This window comes from Myotis davidii, unplaced genomic scaffold (assembly GCF_000327345.1).
Source record: "Myotis davidii unplaced genomic scaffold, ASM32734v1 scaffold299, whole genome shotgun sequence".
Lineage (NCBI taxonomy): Eukaryota > Metazoa > Chordata > Mammalia > Chiroptera > Vespertilionidae > Myotis > Myotis davidii.
The window spans coordinates 6,949,335-6,971,815 of record NW_006293088.1 but is presented as its reverse complement, the minus strand read 5'-3'; the positions used below and the strand labels follow the sequence as shown (position 1 = coordinate 6,971,815).

Below are 22,481 nucleotides of genomic sequence, written 5' to 3'. Positions count from 1 at the left end.
TTAAACCGCTAGCTTCCAGCTCGCTCTGTGGGACTGCAGGCTCTTGATTTTAAAATACTATATGGGGCTTTACCCCGTTCCTTACTCAGGCGCCGTGCTAGGTGCTGGGTTCGCAGTCAGATTTCCTAACTTAATATTCTGTGAGCCGGGCAGACCTTCTGTTCCTGTCACCACTTGTCCCCTCAGAGATACTGGTGCTGCATCGTTTCTAGTGTGCCAGGCACTACTGTCCCCTAGCGAGGTGCTCTGGGGACAGTCACCTGTGATAGCAGGCAGGGGGAAGTCCTGTGTTCAAACATGTAGATCCCATAAAAGACACCCTCCTTGAAACTTCAGTTTAATAATTCCTTTGCTTAGGAAATATTGTGTGTGAACTTGGGAGTCCTGCTGCCAGGGAAACAAAGATGAATAGACACAGGCCCTGAGCTTTCATGTTTTCCGAGGGGTAGAACCTGCGTGGTTGGTGGTAAGGGGCGGGGCGGCTTTCGATGGTACGTGACATTGTTAATTCTCACCAGCCCTTAAGAGCGCAGTTTCATGGGTATTGTTTAAGAAAAGATGGAAGGAGATATTTTAGGATACGTGAGTTGTCTTGAAGAAAAATACTTAAAATTTTAATGCAGGTAATATTTTGGTATGAAATACTGTAAAGGAGTTCCCTCAGACTGTGACTAAGGAAAACAGGATGAATTGATTGGTCGTTAAAAGTAAGCTTTAGCCTAACTTTCGCTGGAGTCCAAATTAGACTTTATTAAAAGTCCATTGTAGTAGACAATGATTTTCAAATAGGAGCATTGTCTGAGAACTATTTTGTTTGGCTGAAAAGATGCATTTTCTAGAATATTCATTGCAACAGGGTAGTGAAATTGGAAATGACATTAATGTCTAACAGTAGGAAATTGGTTAATATATTATACGTCAATATAGAAGAATAGTAGTCGGCCATTACAGATGATGTAAGTGTACGTATATATTGACATTCACAACATCTAGACAACCGGGGATTGAAGAGCCAGTACGGAAAAGCCCTGAAGGATGTGCTGACATAGTAACAATGGTTATCTCATTAGCTGCTGTGATTTCAACTATAACTTTTTTACCTCCCGTATGTTCTAATTATGAAATGAACATAAGTCTCTTTTTTTAAAAATATTTTTATTGATTTCAGAGAGAGGAAGGGAGAGAGAGAGAGAAACATCAATGATGAGAGAATCATTGGTTGGCTGCCTCCTGCAGACCCTACACTGGGGATCGAGCCCGCAACCTGGACATGTGTCCTGACTGGGAATCAAATTGTGACCTCCTGGTTCATAGGCCAACACTCAATCTGGACTCAACCAGCCGGGCTCTTTTTTTAAATAAAGAAAATATGAATTTCACATTTTGCTTGTGTAGAGAATGGCATGGCTTTTCTGATCCTGTTGTGATTCTTTTCTTACAGGTGCGGGGGCACGGTTGGTGCTATTTTCACTTGTCCACTCGAAGTCATTAAGACAAGACTGCAGTCTTCGAAATTAGCTCTGCGGACAGTCTATTACCCTCAGGTCCACCTGGGGGCCATTGATGGAGCTGGAGTGGTGAGACCAACATCAGTGACGCCTGGACTTCTACAGGTTCTGAAGTAAGTTCAGTCCCCAGCCTGGACTCCTGCCACACCCCTGCCCCCAGTGTCAATACCAAATGTTTATTAAGCCTATCAGATGGATCTCCTGTTTGCACAGCCTAATTCCAAACCTAAGAATTAGGTTTCTGTACCAATACCTTTGAACTCTGACCTTGCTCCCTTGGCAGCTGGGCACCCAGTGTGCATGCGGTCACCATCCAGAGACAGTTAAAGCAAACCTACAAAGCAAACTAAAATATCATGTTCAAATTGTTGCATCAAAGTGTTCTTGCTCAAAATCTGAGGGCCAGCAGGAAGCTATGGCGTGATAGAATGAAATTAAAACTTTTAAATTTCACAAGAGAAAGGTTTTGAATATTTGAAGGGGAAGTAATCTGGAAACAAAATGTTTTAATTTTTTACTTTTTATTTGGAAATACTTGCATACTTATAGAAAAGTTTCAATAGATAATTAGTAAAATGGTTTTTAAAATGTTTGTTTCGCCCTAGTTGGTTTGGCTCAGTGGATAGAGCATCGGCCTGCGGACTGAAGGGTCCCAGGTTCAATTCCAGTCAAGGGCACATGCCCAAGTTGCGGTGCGGGCTCCATCCCCACCCAGTAGGGTATGTACAGGAGGTAGCCAATCAATGATTCTCTCTCATCATTGATGTTTCTATCTATCCCCTTCTCCCTTCCTACTGGGGATCGAGCCTGCAACCAAGGTACATGCCCTCAACCAAAATCAACCCGAGACCTTTCAGTCCAGAACCTGACGCTCTATCCACTGAGCCAAACCGGTCAGGGCTAAAAATATATTTTTAAAAGAAATTTTGTTTCATACCTTGGCTTCCTGCCTAATTTATTATTTTTACTACATTAAAAATATCTCATTTGCTAATGAAGTAGCTAAAGGTTCTTAAGTTGAGTTTGACTTACTGGTGTCTATGCTTAGAATCAGAAATCAAGCCCTCTTGATGGTCTCTGAACTTTACCGTGGCCTGTGCTGTAGGGAGATGTTCAGCCCTGCCAGTGCTGCTCACTTCGCTGGGCGTTGTCCTGTGCACCGAAAGGCTGCTAGTTCCATTCCCATCGGGGCACATGCCTAGGGGATGGGCTTGATCCCCCAGGAAGGGGGCCATGCAGGACCTGGCTGCTAATGGATGTTCCACTCTCACATTGATGTTTCTCTTTCTCCCTTCCCCTCTCTGTAAAAATATTTTTTAATTTTTTAAAAAGAAAATGAAAAAAGAACCCATAGAATGGGAGTATCACCTGATATCTGAGACTTAACCTCTGGAAGAGGGTGAGCCCAAGAAAGACGTTGCCGTTTATCAGTGTAGGCGTCAGCTGGGAAGTGTTCGAGAAAGATGCACTAAAGTGGAAGCGCTCTGTCCGAATAACCGCATGCGGAGCACTTTGGACAGAGTACAGTCCCCGTTTAGATAAGGAGAATGGTTGGAAAGCACTGGGTTTATTTTTAGGCACCTTTTGTTTGTAAAGCCTGCTTGCGAGGCACACAGGCCTCCATGCCAAACGTGGATGAGCTGCATCCAAGCTTATCGAGCAAAACTGAACGCAAGACCAGCTGCTGAGGGCAAGGTCCCAAGTGAAGAATCAGAAGCCCAGCAAGAGGAAGAGGCTGGCGCCCAACACCCAGAACCCACTTTTCAAATTAAACCCTGGGGAGGGCGGAGGCACAGAGCAGCAGGTTAGGGACGGGCCCAGGAGGCAGGGACGGGGTCACTGATGGGAGGCCCACTCAGACCTCAGGAAGGAGAGGGACAGCCCCACATCCTCCAGAAGACACGGCTGTGAAAGCATCCCCATCCAGTTTGTCTTTGTTCACATGTGGGCAGGGGCAGTCTCAAATGGCACCTTCTGGGGAACGTAAGTGCTTTGGACAAAAGGAAAGACGGGTAATTTGCCAGCTTTACTAACATCCTCCATGAACTTCCTCTTGCATGCTTGCAAATAACTCATGACTAGTGGGTTTATAGGCTTACTGTAACTGGGACACGGTTACCCAAAAGTTGTGTGTGTCAGTGGGCCAGGCCTGTAGGTAGATCAGGTAAGAGGCTTTCTGTAGCTCAGGTTTGTGCATGTTCTACATATATCTCTGCTGTCTCTCTAGCTCCAACAAATATCTCCCTCCCCCGCCCCCCCCCCTCTCTATATATATGTATGTATTTTCTCTCCCTAGTTAGGATCATTGTTTATTAAAATGTAAATCAAATTTAAAAAGCTTCCTGTCTTGCCTGACCGGTTTGGCTCGGTGGATGGAGTGTCAGCCTGCAGACTAGGGGGTCCCGGGTTCGATTCCGGTCAGGGGCATGTGCCTTGGTTGCGGGCGCATCCCCAGTGGGGGGTGTGCAGGAGGCGGCTGATCAATGTTTCTAACTCTCTATCTCTCTCCCTTCCTCTCTGTAAAAAAAATCAATAAAACAGATTTTAAAGAAAAGCTTCCTGTCTTTTGAAGCCCAAGAACAGTGCACAGCACACTGCATGGCCACCCGTTTCACCGCAGTCATTGGTTAAAGTAGCCACCGCTACACAATAATGAGACACCACTTAACACTTGAGTACTTTTAAAACCATTTATTCTATATCCACATGAAAATATAAATAATGGGATTTTAAATAAAATTCTTGTTACTATATTTTGTTAAAAGGGTTTGTAAAGTGGCATTTTTTTATTTAAAAGCATTTTATTAAAGCTTTATTTCATCAGCTTGATCTATGTACATTATTAAGATTCTCAGCTGATATTTAATAGGTTTCTATTGGAAATTGCCACTTTTATATAGTATTACTTGATTGATTTTTCACACCAACCCTGAGATTAGCACTCAGGTGGGATATCACCCCATTTTATAGATGAGGAAACACAAATTGGAGTTACACAACTTACTCAAAGGCCTTTTTCTTTTTTTAAATATATTTTTATTGATTTCAAAGAGGAAAGGAGAGGGAGAAAGGGATAGAAACATCAGTGATGAGTGAGTCATTGATTGGTTGCCTCCTGCATGCCCCACATGGAGCCCACAACCAGGGCATGTGCCTTGACCAGGAATCGAACCCTGACCTCCTGGTTTATAAGTCGACGGACGCTCAACCACTGAGCCATGCCGACTGGGCTCAAGGCCATTTTTAATGTCTATTCACCTATTTCAAAGGAAGACTTGAAAGCAGTAAATAATCCCGAGTGCCCTAGTGGGGCTCGGCTTCTGGAGCCCAAGGTCACTCAGAGACGCTGGGACCACCCTCCCTCCCCCCACCGCGGACTAGCAGCCTCTGGTTGGAGGCCCAGGGCTCAGACCCGGCCTCTGCTCAGCTGCAGTCCTGCTGCCTGTTTGACAGCTCCTCCTGGCTGTGCGATGGCACCCAAAGCAGAACTTGTGCAGAACTGAGCTCCCAACCCGCCGCTCCCAGAGTCTCGAAGCAACTCCGGCTTCCCGCTCCACGGACCTAATGCCTCTTGGATCTTATTTCTCACCCACAGCCAGTTCTGTCCCCTCTGCCTTCAGAACATGCACAGCATCTGACCCTTGCCCCTGCTTGTCAGCACCCACACCTGATGGAAGCTACCAGGTCTCACCCTTGTGACTGCATGAGCTCCTCACTGGTCTGGCCGGAGGCCTGCTCCCCTCCCATCCTCTGTCACCTCAACCCAGATCCTCGCTCAGATCCCTGCAGGGACTGCCTGTCCTCTGTCCCTGCGGCCTCCACACAGCCGCGCCGCTCCCATTGCTTCGCTGATGTTTCTCCTCCTCCACCCCTTCAGCTGTTCCTTTAAAAGGCCAGGAACACTGGCACATTCCGCCTCAGGGCCTTGGTACCTGACCTTATCTGCATGGCTGGCTCCCAGTTGTCACCTTAGCAGGAAGGCCTTGCAGTGACTGTGCTATTTAAAACTGAGTCTCCCTCGTGCTCCGTCCCTCCTTCCTGCCTTGTTTTTATCCCCAGCACTTACCTCCATCCAACACGGAGTGTAGCTTACTTGTTAGTATTGTTTATTTTCTCTCCCCGTCTCCACCAGAATGGAAGTTCCTCTGCGTCAGGGACTTTGATTTGTTTTGATCACGGAGGTGTCCCCAACCCCCTAGAAAGCTGCCTGGAACACAGTAAGCATTTAGTACAAATAGCATGAATGGATGCATTTGGGCACATCAGTAAAATATCACATATAAAGGGCTCAATATGGAAATAAATATTGGCTGCTATTGTAATACTTCCTGTACTTTTTAAATACAAGGTTTATAACTGAGTTTCTTGGTAGCCAAGGCAAAAAGGGGACTATCATATTACACAGCTCTCTCCTAAAGCAAACACCCTCGCTCCAGGGGAAATGCATCTTCCTGCCACAAAGTCCCCGCAGTGGTCTGTCACCCGCACTGCCTGGCAGACTGCCAGCGGGAGCAGCACTGTCGGCGCCGCCGGCAGAAGGGCACTGCTTGGCACTCTGCCACCGCCTGGTTGCCGCCATCTCTCTTCTCCTAGCAGGGGCAGGGATGCTGGTTAGGTTGCTGCTTCTTAGTCTTACTCTTTCAGGAAGTACTACTTTAAAAGGCTTAACAGAACTTGTTTACAGGAAGTTTATTTTTCAAAATGCAAGTCAGCGTTTGCATCACAGGGTAACCCGCTAGAGAATCCATTTTCTCCATTGCAGCACCATTAACCTTTATGTTTTGAAGATGGTTACTTAAAAAGGCTCTCACTGTTAAATTCACCAAAGGGGAATAATATATCAGTTTATTTCATGTATCTGCTTTAAAGTCTTATGACTTAATCTGTGTGTGTGTTTTTTTAATATATTTTTATTGATTTCAGAGATGAAGGGAAAGGGAGAGAGATAGAAACATCAGTGATGAGAGAATCACTAATCAGCTGCCTCCTGCACGCCCCACACTGGGGGTGGACCCCACAACCCGGGCATGTGCCCTGACCGGAATTGAACCTTGACCTCCTGGCTCATAGGTCAACACTCAACCCCTGAGCCAGGGGTGGGCAAACTTTTTGACTGGAGGGCCACAATGGGTTCTTAAACTGGACCGGAGGGCCGGAACAAAAGCATGGATGGAGTGTTTGTGTGAACTAATATAAATTCAAAGTAAACATCATTACATAAAAGGGTATGGTCTTTTTTTTTTTTTTTTAGCTTTATTCATTTCAAATGGGCCAGATCCGGCCCGCGGGCCGTAGTTTGCCCATGGCTGCCCTGAGCCACGCCAGCCAGGCTTTTTAAAAAAAATCGGAGCTCCTCCTGTTTTTCCATCACTCAGGTAATTTTTTACTCAGGTGCCTTTTTGATCTGAAGTGTAATATATTAGTGATCCAGTCTATGTTATAAAAAGAAAACTGAGGGTTCAGGTGAGATCTTTGTCTTCGATCGTGGTCTACAACCAGTGAAGATGAAATCCTCCAAATAAGGCCCCGTTTCTCTGCATTTCTGCCCAAGTGACAGTTCCTGTGACTGGGAAAATCGGCCTGGGTCCTGCTGCTGTATTTTGAGGTGAAGGGTACCATTTATAGTAGGCACTTGATTGTTCCAGAAGAGTTTTGTACACAGCCAGCAAGGTTAGAAGTTTGAATTATGTAATAGGCTTGACTTCTTGCCCACTGTTAATGTGCGTCACTATGGCGACAGCCTGCCCAGTTCTGAAGAGGCCCTGGTCACTTGAGGACTGGTGTTCCCTGCTGCATTATAGATGCGAGGCTCAGGCTTCCTGGAGCCAGAGTCCCGGAATCGTGTTTAAATGACCCGTGGGCTGGCCGCACAGTGTTCATTAATGGGAACCACAGACAGAATCTAAAGTTGAAACATTTTGGGTATTCTGACCATTTGACAAGTCTTACAGGCTAGAAGGTGTAGGTCACCTGCAGGTGTTATTTAAGAAAAGATTTTGCTCAGAGAGCATAGCTTTTTAAATCAGGCCTGTGGTAAGAAAGATGGAAGTCAAGTATTTAAAATTGAAAAAGCTAATTCTCATGCCTCTGCTAAGGGCCCAGTGACTTGTTTTTGGCTGGTGTGAAAACTCACTGCAACTCCATGACCTTCACTTGGGGGTTTGATTTACAGAGCCTAACAATTGCCTTTACCCAGCCCTTGTTCCCGTAACATTGGGCTATAATCATGAGTTCAATATTTTTATAACCTATAGCTTGCCTATAACTTATTTTTATTAAAGAATTTTTTTCTGAAATAATTTCAAACTTGTAGAAAAGTTAGAGGAATGGTACCAGTAACTTGCTATACTCTTGATCTTGAGTCACAGATTTTTTAACATATTGCCACATTTGTGTTGGCATTTTGTCCTGTATACATCCATATTTTTTCTGAACCATTTGAAAATAGGTTCACATTGTGCCCCATTTCCCTTAATTCTTCCGCATTTATTTCCTAAGAATAAAGGTATTATCTTAAAACCACAGCGGTTTTCAAATTCAAGAAATTTAATACTGATATACTATTTTTTGTTGTTGTTATTGTTAGTCCTCATGTGAGGATATTTTTTCTGTTGCTTTTTCAGAGAGAGAGAGAGAGAGAGAGAGAGAGTGTGTGTGTGTGTGTGTGTGTGTGTTGGGAGGGGGGGAGGGTGGTGTCAGGTAGAGAGACAATGAGAAACATCAATGTGAGAGAGACACATCGACTGGTTACCTCCCGCACGCACCCCTACCAGGGTCAGCGAGTGAACCCGCAACCCAGGTATATGCCTTTGACTGGGAATTGAACCTGAGACCCTTTGGTGTGCGGGCCAACACTCTAACCACTGAGCACACCGGCCAGGGCTTGATATTCTGCTTTTTTAACTCATCTGCAGTCTATATTTCACTTTTCTCCGTTATCTTTTGTAAATGATTGATTTACCACAAGAACTAAATTTTGTTTAAAACTCTGTTCATGCTGATCTCTGGCTTTTTTAGTGAGCCTTTCTTTCTTTTTCTCCCTGCAGGGTTTTTTAAACAGCTTACTAACATGTAATTCACATACAACTTACCCATGTAAAGCAGACAGTTGACTGTTTTTAGCATGCTCACATAGTTTTGCGCAACTGTCACAACAATGTGATTTTAAAACGTGTCATTCCCCTAAGAAGGCCCTCACCCATTCGCAGTCACTCCCCGTTCCCCACCCCAGGTCCCAGCTCTAGGCAATCAACCACTAACCTACCTCCTGTCTCTAGGGGTGTCTCCTCTGGACTTTGCATATAAATGAAGTCATGCAGTGTGTTTATGGCCTCCTGTCTGGCTTCTTTCCCTTGTAGTTACTGTCAAATAACATTCCATTATTATGGCTAGGTCTTATTTTAAATACATTGCTTTGACCTTGCCCTTATGCGATGAAAAGAGAAAAGAAATCTGTCCTTTAGTGAGATATGCCTCCCTGGTTGTCTAGTGTGTCCAACAAAGTACCTTTATGTGACACGTAGGGTGGCCAGAGGGTTTATTCTGGACCACACAAACAACAGTGTGTCTTGGGAGCACTTAAAGCAGGGGTGGGGAACCTTTTCTGCCAAGGGCCATTTGGATATAACAACGTTTGTGGGCCATGCAAAATTACTGCCTTAAAAATTAGCCTGCTACATTGGGTCAAACATTTAATTAACTCACCCCTAGTGCCTTTGCAGGGCCAGACCAAATGATTTCACCCGTGGGCCGGACATTCCCCACCCCTAATTTAAAGGGTCTGAGTTTCTACCTGCCAGCAAGGAAAATATTTTATGGTTAGAAAATATAACTATTGTCTCCCTAATATTTTGTAGTGTAGTAGCTTTATTGAGATATTATTCAGAAGCATACAATTTGTCCTCCTAAAGTATACAGTTCAGCGGGTCTTAGTATATTTAGAGTTACATGACCATCACCATATCTTCATTCTAAAACAATTTCATCACACCAGGAAGAAACACATACCCATGAGCAGTCATTCCCCATTCCTCCTCCGCCATCCCCTGGCAACCACCCGTCTATTTTGTCTCTCTATAGATAAGTATTTCATTCTTTTGATGCTGCTGTAAATGGAATAGCTGCTTATTCCCATGCTTAGATTATTCATTGCTTCTGTGTAGACATACAATTGTTTAGGCGTTTTGTGTGTGTGTGTGTGTGTACATTGATCTTGTATCCTACAACCTTGCTGAACTAGTTTATTATAGTAATTGTTAGTGGATTCTTTAGTATTTCTATATATAATATGTTTGTGAATAGAGACAGATTACTTTCCAATCTAGATACCTTTTATTTCTTTTTTTCTTTTATAATTGCTAGCCTGCTGCTTTTTAAGAAAGCTCTTAAAGGTATAAATATTCTTTCTCATCAAGCAATTGAACTATTTTATAAACATCAAAAAACATGGAGAGGAGAGGCTGGGAATCTAGATCATGAAAATTACACTGCTCTGGGGAAGGAAAGAACAGGAGCGAAAACTACAAATGGAGAAAACTTGAACATGACTAGCATGCCAAGGACTAAAGCATCAGCTTAAGCTCTTTTGCACCAAAAATTTCAGGTTTGTTTTGGAAACCTTTTCTCTGTGTGAAAAGTCAAAGTTGGTAGAGTTAGAATTGACAGGATTCATTTTGTTAGTTTTATAGGAATATCTTTTCCATGAAGTGAAAGATGTCTTTTTATCTTACCTTCAGTGTCATAATGAAGGTAAAACAGTATATAAACTCTTTTGAAAACAATGTGATTATTTCTGAGCTTGGCCAACTTAGAATGCTGTCAAATTGGAAGTACTAATTACCAAGTAAATTCTCAGAAAAGGAGATTGAATTAGAGAGGACTCTAATTTAACAGTGTAAATTCTCTTGGATACCATGAAAACCGAGCCATTGAAAAGAGTAAATTTGCCCAGTCGGAGTGGCTCAGTGGTTGAGCACTGACCTAAACCAGGAGGCCACAGTTCGATTCCCCGTCAGTACACATGCCAGGTTGGGGGCTCGATCCCCAGTAGGAGCCGTGCAGGAAGCAACTGGCAAGGATTCTCTCTCCCTCTCCTCTCCTCTCTGAAATCAATAAAAATACATTAAAAAAAAAAAAAAGAAACTTAACTAACTTAAAGAATTATGTTGCAGTGGGGATTATGCTTCTAAAGAATGTTCTAATGCTTTTAGGATTGTCTTAGTCACTGTTGACCAGAAACTATATTTAACAGGTTTTTTTTAAAATATATTTTATTGATTTTTTACAGAGAGGAGGGGAGGGAGATAGTTAGAAACATTGATGAGAGAGAAACATCGATCAGCCGCCTCCTGCACGAGATCTCCCACTGGGGATGTGCCCACAACCCAGGTACATGCCCTTGACTGAAATCGAACCTGGGACCCTTCAGTCCGCAGGCCAATGCTCTATCCACTGAGCCAAACCGGTTTTGGCTAACAATTATTTTTTAAAGCATGTTGGCAAGTATATGGAAAAATTGGAGCCCATGTGTGTTGTTGATAGGAATGTAAAATGGTGCAGCTGCTGTGGTTGATAGTATGGCCAATTCTCAAAAAATTAAGCCTAGAATTACCATATGATCCAGCAATTCCATCTCTGGATATAGAGACTTGAATAGATATTTGGACATTTATGTCAGCATTTTCCCAGTAGCCAAAAGGTGGCAAACAACCCAAGTGTCGATTGACAGATAAATGGATAAACAAAATGCGGCCCATTTATAGAATGGAATGTTACTCAGTTTTTACAAAGAAGGAAATTCTGACACGTACTGCATCATGGCGAACCTTGAGCCATTATGCTAAGTGAAATGTGCCAGTCGCAAAAGAACAAATACTGTGAGATTCCATGAGGCCCTAGAGCAGTCAGGTTCAGAGAGACAGAAGTAGAATGGTGGGTGCCCAGCGCTGGGGGAGGGGCGGCATGGATGGTTCGTGTGCCATGGGTATGGAATTTTAGTTGAGAAGATGAAAAAGTTCTAGAGGCAGATGCTGGCGATGGTTGCACAACAGTGTGCATGCACTTAATGCCCCTGAACTGTACATTTTAAAATGGTTAAAATGGTAAAAATTTATGTTACATATATGTTACCACACTGAAAAACATTAAAAAGAAAAAGCAGGCACAGTATTCTCTTTGGACTTGAGGTACGAGGCTTTTCCATCCAGCCCATGACATTACTAAGCCTTTTCTATTTCTTACATCTGTTTAGGGCTTGCCCACAATAAGTAAACATCGAGACGATGGGGTTACCATAAATAAGGAGTAAATCCAGAAGAAGTCCCATCCAGAGACCTCTCTGAACGTGTTTCTCAGGGACCTTGTTATAGTGGGGCCTTGTCCCGGGGTCAGCCCCTTCGCCAGTGCTCGTTGTCCCTACAGGGTCTCCTCGTATAAACCTTAAGTGTCTTGCTCCTGCGTGAACAAGGAAAAAGCTTCTTGCAAACATGTCAGACTGATGCTACTGAAGCGCAGATTTTCACCGTTACTGCAGCTGTGTTCTTCAGCCTTCCGATTCTGTGTTGTAATATAATCGTAAATTCGCCTGGGGTCTTGTAAACAATTTATTAACCTTTTTTTAATTTTTTAATATTTTTATTGATTTCAGAGAGGAAGGGAAGAGAGAGGAACATCAATGATGAGAGAGAATCATTGATCGGCTGCTTCCTGCACACCCCGACTGGGGTCAAGCCTGCAACCCGGGCATGTGCTCTGACTGGGAATCAAACTGTGACCTCCTGGTTCATAGGTGGACACTCAGCCACCAAACCACGTCGGCCGTGCAACAACCTATTAATCTTTAGGCAAGGCGCTAACGGAAGGCTGACACTTGGCTTTGCATAGACCTTGCCTAAGGTCTTTAAAGCTGGATCTTTTTTGTATTATTCAGGTCGATCTTGGAGAAGGAGGGACCAAAGTCACTTTTTAGAGGCTTGGGTCCAAATTTGGTTGGAGTTGCACCATCAAGGTAAGCATTGAACTTTCAGCTGGCTCCCTTCATACGGATGTGATGTCCTGAGTCCTTTCCCACGGAAGGGCCGTACTGCTAGGTGGCCAGTCTCTTCTGTGCAGGATTTGCCTAAACACACCTGACAAATGGGAATAGTGAGAACTGTTGGTGTGTCTTTAGTTCATGGTGAGAAAGAGATTCTAGTTATTGTACTGAGTTGAAAATGAGTCTCCTCTTATCCCTGGATCTTCTCTAAGTGAGTGAGTGTGGTCAGCAGCATTGCCCCTCCCCCAATCACATGCTCATGTTGGTGTGAGGCAGGACGAGTGTGGTATATTTTAGATGTACTACACATTTTAAATGTTACAGTATATGTTGGTGCTCAAAGGATTGGCACCAACAGAATGAAGACTATAAATGGACTTTGCACGTATATTACCAAAGGCTCATTTTCCTCCGTATGTTGGACTCTTCCCTCCACCGTATACTCTCTGGGGGGCGAGCAGGACCTTCTGAAGGAGTCTGCAGCAGGTTTGAGTTTAGCACGGATAAGCCGAGCTTTTGTTACGTGGTAACTTCTTGCCCATGTTATTTACCTGACGTTTCAGAGGTTGCGGAGGGACATCCTATTGGCAGTGTGTGCCGATGTCTTACCGCGCTCTCCCTTTGTTCTGACAGGGCTGTGTACTTTGCATGTTACTCCAAAGCCAAAGAGCAGTTCAATGGCATTTTCGTGCCTAACAGCAACACTGTGCACATTTTCTCAGCTGGCTCTGCAGGTATGTTACCCATTACCCGTGGGTGGAGAAAGCATGTGTTGTGCCCAACAGCCTTTTCTTGGAATTAGAAATGAGCTCTCTGCCTCTTTTCCATCTGAAATCATTTTTCTAACGCTTTATGTTAGAGCCGATAAAATAATGTGTCTAAGATCAGTTTGTAACCTGTTCCTATCTCTTTGGCCACTAAAGCTTTTTATTCTGCCTCAACATGTACATGTCCCACGCATGCTAGTTGGGTGCAGTGCTTCTTTCCAAGGAATTTTCATGTCTGTTTCATGACATTGCTTTCTAAAGCTCAAGCTCCTTTTCTCATGACTCCTGGTGCCCAGCACACCCTGTGCACAGCTGGCACTCTGTCCTAATCACTGGGCTTTTAGTGGGACCGGAACAGGCCAGAGAGCGTTCCTCATGAGGGAGTCATCCTGCTCACTATAGGAAACTTATAACAGGGTTTCCCCCCAGGAAATGCTTGGCCACAAAAGCATGGACTTGTAGATGGCAGAGAGAAGGCCAAGCCTTACAGATTTATGTTTATGTCTGTTTAACGAGAAAGGTATTCTAGAGAACTTCAGTTGGCATTTTATAAGGAATTTCCGCCTCTGCCAGCCTGTAAGTGTATGCACCTCTCTACTCAAATAAAGCACCAGCAGCCCCTCTGAGGAGTTACAGAGGCTGCTCTGGACCCTCGGAACCAATGTTAACAAGAAAGGCGTGTGCTGAGTGCGCAGCTCCGAGGAGCCTGCACTTTGAGGCCGATAGGGGTTGGCTATAACCTCAATGCTGGTTATCAGGCTTAGAAGAACCCTCGGGACCTAAAGCAAACCTGCAGCCGTGATTCAGCCTCGCCCGGGTTCCTCTCCCTGATGCTGTGCCCGGCCTGGGGAGGGCAAGGTCACAGGAGGGTCACTGGCTGTGCCTGGCTCTGCTCTGCTCTGTTGCTCCGGAGCGACGAGCCGTGTTGAGATGGGAGACTGACTAGCAAATGGTTCTTGTAAGACACAGATCGATGGTGAAACCTCACTTCCTGAAACATTCGTGGCTAATAAAATGTCTGCCTTTGGCTTCAGTTACATGGAGATTTAGTTCCTTTTATTTTAAGTTTGATAAAAGGCAACCTTTTGGATTAAGACAGCAGCTTCCCTTAAAAACACATTATTTCTGGATCTGATGCTTATAAATGGAGTTACAGCGTGGTTCATGTTCACCGCGGGCATCACATTGACAGAAACACCAACAGCACCACCTGCAGGCTGGGAACCTAGTCAGGCTCCAGAAGTTGGAGAGACTTTTAGGTCCAGCTTGCCAATAGAAGCTACACGTTAGGGACTGGAGCTCCCTGTGCGATACAGAAATGTCCTGCTTCCTACTGTCCATTTTTACTATGAAACCATGGAAAGCCTGATTTCAGATGGAATAGACGGCTTTAATCAGCATTGGCTGTGTTCAGTGATGACATTTTCTGGTGTGTTTTTTCTTCCAGCTTTTGTCACAAATTCCCTAATGAATCCTATATGGATGGTTAAAACCCGGATGCAGCTAGAACGGAAGTAAGTTATTGATTGTTGCTTCCTTAACATAAGAATTCTTGGGGATATTTCTCCCCCAGCTCCCTGTGGAGTGCAGTACACAGTCTTGTTCTTTCTGAATGTGAGCATACAGCAGCTCCTTTTGCTTGGAGAGTCGTGCTGTCAAGCATTGTGGGGACAAAGACCAGCAGAGGTGGTCACAAGTTCGCTCTGGTGTGCAGTGCTGACCTCCGCAGACCATCGGGGGTCCCTGCGCTTGGCAGGCCCCACCCCAGTTGCAGTGCTGGGGACTCTCCCAGATGCTTCTCTTTCGGGCGGAAAGGCGCCTTACAATGAGGGAGAGCAGCGAATGCCTCCAGGCCTGGGAAGGGCCATTTTCTCTGCAAGGCCCTCAAATTCGGGTTTCTGCCTAAAACCCGTTGCAGCCTGCAGATTCCTTTGGTGGTCCGGCGAAGTCTGCAGGCCCTTTAGAATAGTAGAAGCCATGGAAACCAGTTGCTGAAATGCAGTTATTAATGTTTTTTAAAATTACGATATAGTAATATACCTACTTAATATATTAAGTCAAGCCGTGGCCCAATAACTACTGTGATTTCAGAGGAGTAGTGATGGGAAGTGAGGTTTGTGATAGGATTCGATCTAAGAGCCCTGTGTAACTGTGTGGGGCACTGGAAACTTCCAGCTCATCCAGTCCAACTTAAGCTGCTAGAAAGGGCAGGGGAGAGAGCAGGAACCCCTGTAAGGGCAGGGGGGGCGGCTGTGGCTGTTCTTCCTCTCCAGTGACCACAGTAGCCTCAATATTGGCCTTTGACTCCACATTTCCCCGTCCCATCCTGCCTGAAAGAACCTTCTGAGATGCAGCAGTTCTAATAATTTTGAATATATCATTTGCTTAGAATCCTTTGATGAATCTCGATTACCTCAGGGTTGAGAGCGCCCTCACACTCTCCTCCCTGCCGAAGGCTGGCGGGTTTTCCTTCAAGTGACGTCTTAAAACACATCTGCACCATAACTGTAACTGTGCCTCCCATCCCAGCTAGTCTGCCTTCCCCCAGCACTGTCCACCTCCCCCCAGCACTGCCCGCCTCCCCCCAGCACTGCCTGCCTCCCGCCTGCACGGCAGTTCCTCTCTGGCCTGGTGCCCAGTTTACCTCTCTGCGCCTCTTTAGGTGTTAGGACGGACTTGATCATGCCAGTTAGATTTTCTCTGTGAGGAATGTCTTCCTCCACGAAACTCTTTCCAAACTCGGGCCAGAGGCTGTGAGCGTGTTCTTGTGACTCTTGTACGGGCGCACATTCTCTGTGGGCCGGCCGGGTGGCCCAGCCCGTGGACTGGGCTCGCCGTGAGCCGGGCACAGCTGCCCTCCATGCGGGGAGGACACGTGTCGCCCACTGATTGCCTTCCATCCGGCGAGTGTCTGTGGAGCCCGCTCACTCATGGTCTGATGGCCTGTCCTTGGTCTCTGTCACAGGGTGCGCGGCTGCAAGCAGATGAACACGCTCCAGTGCGCGCGCCACGTGTACCAGACGGAAGGCATTCGTGGCTTCTATCGGGGATTAACTGCCTCGTATGCGGGTATCTCAGAAACTGTCATCTGCTTTGCTATTTATGAAAGTCTGAAGAAGTATCTGAAGGACGCGCCATTCACCCCCTCTGCAAATGGGACTGAGAAGAATTCCGCAAGTTTTTTTGGACTCATGGCAGCTGCTGCTGTGTCTAAGGGATGTGCCTCTTGTGTCGCCTATCCTCATGGTACGTGCCACTCTTCTCCCAGAGCAGTGACAGCTGTCAGGTTGTGCCATTTGTCAGTGTGGCTGGACCCTGGGGCCGACTGAAGTGCACATGCCTGCAGGTAGTGAGGACCCCGAGCCAAGTGGGCCTGGCCTCCCCCACGCCCCTTGGCGTGTGTGTGTGTGTCTGTGTGTGTGTCTGTGTGTGTGTGTGTGTGTGTGTTGCAGGGACTCGGTGTCACTCAACCCCAGTTCCCAAAACTGGCTGTGCAGAACGTGGGCCTGTGTTGTAGAACTTCTGATGTTTGCAAGAAGCCAAAAATCTGGATTTTATCCTTGACTTAAAAAAAAAAAAAATGACAAAGGAGCCAAACTTAAAATCTCTCAGCTTCCACTTTGAATTTTATTTTCCACTTAAAGTTTATTTTTTAAGTTTGTTTATTTAAAATATATTTTATTGATTTCAGAGAGGAATGGAGAGAGAGGGAGAGATAGAAACATCAATGATGAGAGAGAATCATTGAGTGGCTGCCTTCTACTGGGGACTGAGCCTGCAATCTAGGCATGTGCCCATGACCGGAATTGAACCAGGGACCTTTCAGTCCACAGGCCAATGCTGTATCCACTGAACCAAACCAACTAGGGCTTTTAAGTTTATTTTTAAAAAGAATGATAGGCCTACTGTCCTTCTGAGCTACTATTAAAATAATAGCTTTGTTTTTTGTGCCATGAAAAACAAGCCTTGCTTTCAGAAGCCTGCTGTGCTGTCAGCTGTGGCAGGTGCACGTGGTGGACTCGGTAACAGGTGGCGGAGTCCCGGTGTGTGCCGGGCACTGGCAGCCTCGGGGCTTGTGAAGAAGAGTCGGACGGCTGCCGGATAGGGAGACAGGGTGGCAGAGGTCTGCTCGGCAGGCGGTGACAGGCAGTGTCATGTTGTGGGCACCCAGGTGAGGCAGGGCCAGGTGGGCCAAGGTTTGGAAAAGGAGGAGGCAGCGTTTAAGCCGGACAGAGCAGAGGAGGACTCTAGGAGGAGAAAGTGGGGGAGTACGTGAAAAGAAAGTCCTGTGGAAGATATTTGCATACTTAATTCAGATGCCACTTTCGGTGAAATTACAGCATTTACTTAATTGGAGTAGAAAACCATAAACTATCTTAAAATCAAGTCCCACTCAAACTAAGCTTTTTTTTTTTTTTTTAAGAGAGTAGGGGGAAGGGAGGAGAGAGAGAGAGAGAAACATCAGTTTGTTGATCCACCTACTTATGCATTCATTGGTTGCTTCCTATATGTGCCCAGACCGGATCAAACCCGCAACCTTGGTACATCATGACGACACTCTAACCAACTGAGCTACCCGGCCAGGGCATCTCTTGAGATCTTAACATAGATTATTATTTTAGGTGGCACGTGGGCAGAGGTATACGTTGATAATTATAAAGCTGTGTGCTTTGAATTCTCCTTGTATTGCCCAGAAATGCAATTTATCTGTCACATAAAGCGTGTGTTTCTCTCTGCAGAAGTGATCAGGACGCGGCTGCGGGAGGAGGGCACCAAGTACAAGTCTTTTGTCCAGACCGCTCGGCTGGTCTTCCGGGAAGAAGGCTACCTTGCCTTCTATAGAGGACTCTTTGCCCAGCTCATCCGGCAGATCCCAAACACGGCCATTGTGCTGTCCACCTATGAGCTAATTGTGTACCTGTTGGAAGACCGTCCTCAGTAACAGGCCTGAAAATTGTGCTCCAGAAGAATAAAACTGAAAAACTCGATACAGAATTTTTTTTTCCCATTGATGTTTAGAATGTTCGAGGCCGATACAGGAAAGGCCATAAAACATGTGGCTCAGACACCTGTTGGACATTTCCTTTTGGATTCATGTTTTCTGGAAGGTTTAATTCATTAACGTTAATAGTTAATTTTAACTTTTGTTGTTTTTTTAATTTAAGAGGATTCAGGATTAAGCAGCAAGTAAATTAAATCATGCTATTTAATTTAAGTATAACTTTGGTTTTTGTGCTCTTTCACTTCACGGTACTGTAAACATAGGATGGTAACGCTAGAAACACAGACCACCGCTAAAGTCAAAGTGCACGTGTTTTCCCATCTGAATGTCCAATCTCGCGGCAGGTGAGGGATGACACGTGTCGGTGACACAGGCTGACCAGAGCAGGTGGCCCAGCTGTTTGATTGATACTCCCAAGTTTTCAGGCTGCTACGTTTTAAAAAACAACTTTCTGACATTAAATATTTTAAACTATATAGATTTTCCTGAAGTCATCCCCTATCCCCAGTTTGCACGAAATGTGAGAGTTTCAAAGAACTGTTTTCCAGTGCCCTCGCTCCTGGATGTGTTTCCAGAAGTCAAGCCCAGTCAAGCCCAGGTACTTTGCAGGTGTGTCAGAGCGCGGCCAGCCACGGGCGGGATGGGTGAGCCCTGTTCTCGGTCCCCGCTCCTGCGACCAAGGCTGATTGCCGGCTCCTTGAAGACGTAGCTCACTTTTATTGTGCCCGGAAATGGTGGTGGTGGTGGTGGTGGTGGTGCTTAAATACCCTAGTTCAAAAAAATATTTTTTAAATGTAGACATGAGGAATTACCAGAATTATAGGCCCATCCTCCCATCTTATCAGGAAGTTTAATAAGGGACATTGTCTCCCGTTAGCTCCCTCACCGGGCTTCGCTGAACATTGGGTTTGTTTTCAGTCTGAATGTCTAGAAAGATAGGACTCTTTTGGGGGGGAGGGGTATTTTTTTTATTTTTATTTTTTTTATTGCGTTTATTTGTTTATTTATTTTTTGAAAGATAGGACTCTAATAACCCATGCACGGAGCTTCCGATTCAGGGCAGACGCTCTGGTAGGGATGAGAGGCGGATGGTTTTTAATTGTATTGAGTTGAGTTTATTTTGTTTCCCTTGAGTCATGAAGGAAGTTTGTCGGTGGTGTTGAGCTCCCTAGTATAATTCAACTGTCAGCAACTACGCATGTTTCATGCTTCCAAAACACATGACAGTAAAGAGATTTCTATTCCAGAACCTCATTTTAACGACTGTTTAATAGTGGCATTTATCAACGTCTTCGTTTGAATATTCATATTAAAACCTGAATTATTCCTCAAGATTTTATCTAATATGAACATTAAAAATTAGATTGCTTAGCCACAGCTGGTTTGGCTCGGTGGATGGAGCGTCAGCCTGCGGACTAGGGGGTCCCGGGTTCAATTCTGGTCAGGGGCATGTGCCTTGGTTGCGGGCACATCCCCGGTGGGGAGTGTGCAGGGGGAAGCTGATCGATGTTTCTCTCCCATTGATGTTTCTAGCTCTCTGTCCCTCTCCCTTCCTCTCTGTAAAAATCAATAAAATATATATTAAAAAAAATTAGATTGCTTAATATTCACTAAATTAGGTAAGAGAATTATTTCAAAATAATTTTCACTGACATTCTTGAATTAATAAATTTGATGTTGACCTAGTACAAGTTCTCTGCTTGCTTCTGCCACAGGCACTGAAATGCAAGAAACTCAGCCCCAATGGTAGGATGAGAATAGGCAGAAAAAAGGGATGCTTCCTCTATAAAGGGGCTTTTTGGATTTTTATTTCATTTACTTTTTTAAAATATATTTTTATTGATTTCAGAGAAGAGAGGGAGAGAAAGAGAAAAATCAGTGATGAGAGAGAATCATTGATCACCTGCCTCCTGCACGCCCCACTCTGGGGATGGAGCCCACAAAGCAGGCATGTGCCCTGACCGGAAATCGAATCATGACCTCCAGGTTCATAGGTGGACACTAAACCACTGAGCCATGGCGGCTGGGCAATTTATCTTTCTATCCTCACCCAAGGAGTAAGAAATGTTTTCTCCATTGATCTTTCAGAGAGATTGGAAGGGAGAGGAGGGGATAGAGAGAGAGACATAGATTGGTTGGCTCCCACACAGGAAGGTTTAACCTGCAACCCAGGTACTTGCCTCTGACTGCCCCGATGGGGGAATCAAACCCTTGACCCTATGGTATGCAGGCCAACACACTAACCACTGAGCCAGGCTGGTCAAAGCTGGATTTTTTTAAGTAATTTTTATTGATTTCAGAGAAGAAGGGAGAGAAAGATAGAAAAATCAGTGATGAGAGAGAATCATTGACCAGCTGCCTCCTGCACACCGCCCCCCCCCCCCATTGGGGATTGAGCCTGCAACCCAGGCATGTGCCCTGACCAGGAATCAAACTGTGACCTCCTGGTTCATAGGTCAACGCTCAACCACAGCCACATCAGCTGGGCCAGGGCTGGATTTTTAAACGGAAAATGTCACTGAACTGTTAATGGCGAAATCCCTTGATTTATTTCTCCTCTACAAGCTTAGTCATTGGAATTTTATTATTTTTAAGCAATCTATAATAAAAGTGTAATATGCAAATCGAACGGCTGAACAGCAGAATGACCTGGACAAAGCCGGGGCTGCAGGGCCTACTCTTGCATGAATTTCATGCATTGGGCCTGTAGTATGTTTATAAAAGACAACCCTTATTGCTTACCCAGTGTGTGCCAAGCACTGTAAAATGTGTATTTTCTCATTTAAATTTGTTCTGACAACCTTGTGAGGCAGGTATTATAGTCCACATTTTACAAATAAGGCTCAGAGGTTCACACAACTTGCTTGAGGTCTCGGAGGTGGTGAGTAATAAGCTGACAAGTAGTAGGTCTGACTGCTAGTCCAGTAGATGAATGCGAAGCAGCGGGGGCATCTGAGCCTGTGGAATGACCTGACAAAAGCCAAGTTCCAGCAAAGCATTCCGTCCAGTTCACGTGTCCACAGGCGTTATCCCCGAAGAGCTGCACTGGCACCATAGTGCCCAGGACAGAGCCCTTCCTGTGAGTGGGATCCTCTGCAGACGCTGGCTCCTCCTGGGGAAGAGAGTGCTGCAGGCGGAGAGGGCAGCTTCATGCTGTTCGTTCCTTCCTCTGTGCACTCCAGGCTGGTGAAAGCAGCGAGACTGCAACCTGAGGCCCTTGCTCTGACACCCACTCCCAAGAATGAGGAGCTCCCATTGCAGACTCTAGTCAGCCCCAGGTTTCCTGTGGGCTCCCTCACCTCCCCACAGGCCGCTCTTTAATGCACAGAACTAGGGCATGGGACAGATGAACTGGCCACAGGAAACCTCAACCCACCACTGTCCACAACTAAACTGTAATGACCCCCAGACACTGGAAAAGTTGTGGGGACACTGAAACGTAACTAAATACGAATATTTCCTTCTTGTTTCTTTTTAGTTATGAGTGATTTAATGAAAATACATAATGCTAAAAGAAAATATGCATCTTCCCCACTAATCCCACCTGGAGGCAAATGCAGTTCGTTTACCCATCTTCTGCTCCTACAGGACAGATATTATAGGGCTTATTTAGTTAAACCGGATATTATTAAAACCAATGTGCATTTTGCACTTCCTGAACAGTGTACCACCCATCCCTGCAGGCCAACTCCTATGTTCAGATGTATGGCTGTCCTATGACTTACTCAACCTCGTCGCTATCTTTCTATAAACATAATCATGTTTCTATAAATTATTTGGACCGTTGGAGTGGCTTCAGTGGAAGTGGCTTAAAGAACTGCAACTTCCAGCCAACAGCATTGCGCGCTGCGGCCGGCTTGGCCAAGGCGTCGGGAGGCCGGACCAGCGGGAGCAAAGCCTTCCCAGTGGTCAGTAGCCCGACGTGCGGGAGGGGCCTGACGAGCGCGGGAGCGGAGTGCAGCGGGCAAGGCTCCTCTCCAGTTCCATCCACGCCATTGAAAATGGTAAGAGTTCCTTCTTTTTTCAGCAGCATAAGTTTTCCATTGTGTAGATGTATCACAGTTTTCTAATCCATTCATCTACTGATGGGCACTTAGGCTGTTTCCAGATCTTAGCTATTGTAAATTGTGCTGCTATGAACATAGGGGTGCATATATCCTTTCTGATTGGTG

At 45.3% G+C, this 22,481-nt stretch overlaps 2 protein-coding genes across 2 annotated transcripts in view; both read left to right on the top strand.

The window, feature by feature from the left end:
* The first annotated feature begins 1,441 nt into the window (after positions 1–1,441).
* Positions 1,442–18,528, top strand: SLC25A33 (solute carrier family 25 (pyrimidine nucleotide carrier), member 33). Its single transcript, XM_015565911.1, has 6 exons — positions 1,442–1,621; positions 12,436–12,513; positions 13,174–13,274; positions 14,755–14,821; positions 16,273–16,553; positions 18,047–18,528. Exons 4-6 carry the CDS (start codon positions 14,775–14,777, stop codon positions 18,247–18,249), a joined length of 531 nt encoding a protein of 176 aa, XP_015421397.1. The 5' UTR covers positions 1,442–1,621; positions 12,436–12,513; positions 13,174–13,274; positions 14,755–14,774; the 3' UTR covers positions 18,250–18,528.
* A 512-nt stretch (positions 18,529–19,040) lies between these two features.
* Positions 19,041–22,481, top strand: part of TMEM201 (transmembrane protein 201) — a 24,354-nt gene continuing 20,913 nt past the window's right edge. Inside the window, exon 1 of the mRNA XM_015565943.1 lies at positions 19,041–19,064. Within this exon, the coding sequence (XP_015421429.1) occupies positions 19,041–19,064 (24 nt within the window). The remainder of the gene's footprint in view (positions 19,065–22,481) is intronic.

Coding starts and splice junctions, on each gene's coding strand:
- SLC25A33 (XM_015565911.1), top strand. CDS start 14,775: ATGAATCCTATATGGATGGTTAAAACCCGGATGCAGCTAGAACGGAA. Junction 14,822..16,272: donor CGGATGCAGCTAGAACGGAA/GTAAGTTATTGA, acceptor TCTCTGTCACAG/GGTGCGCGGCTGCAAGCAGA. Junction 16,554..18,046: donor TTGTGTCGCCTATCCTCATG/GTACGTGCCACT, acceptor TTCTCTCTGCAG/AAGTGATCAGGACGCGGCTG.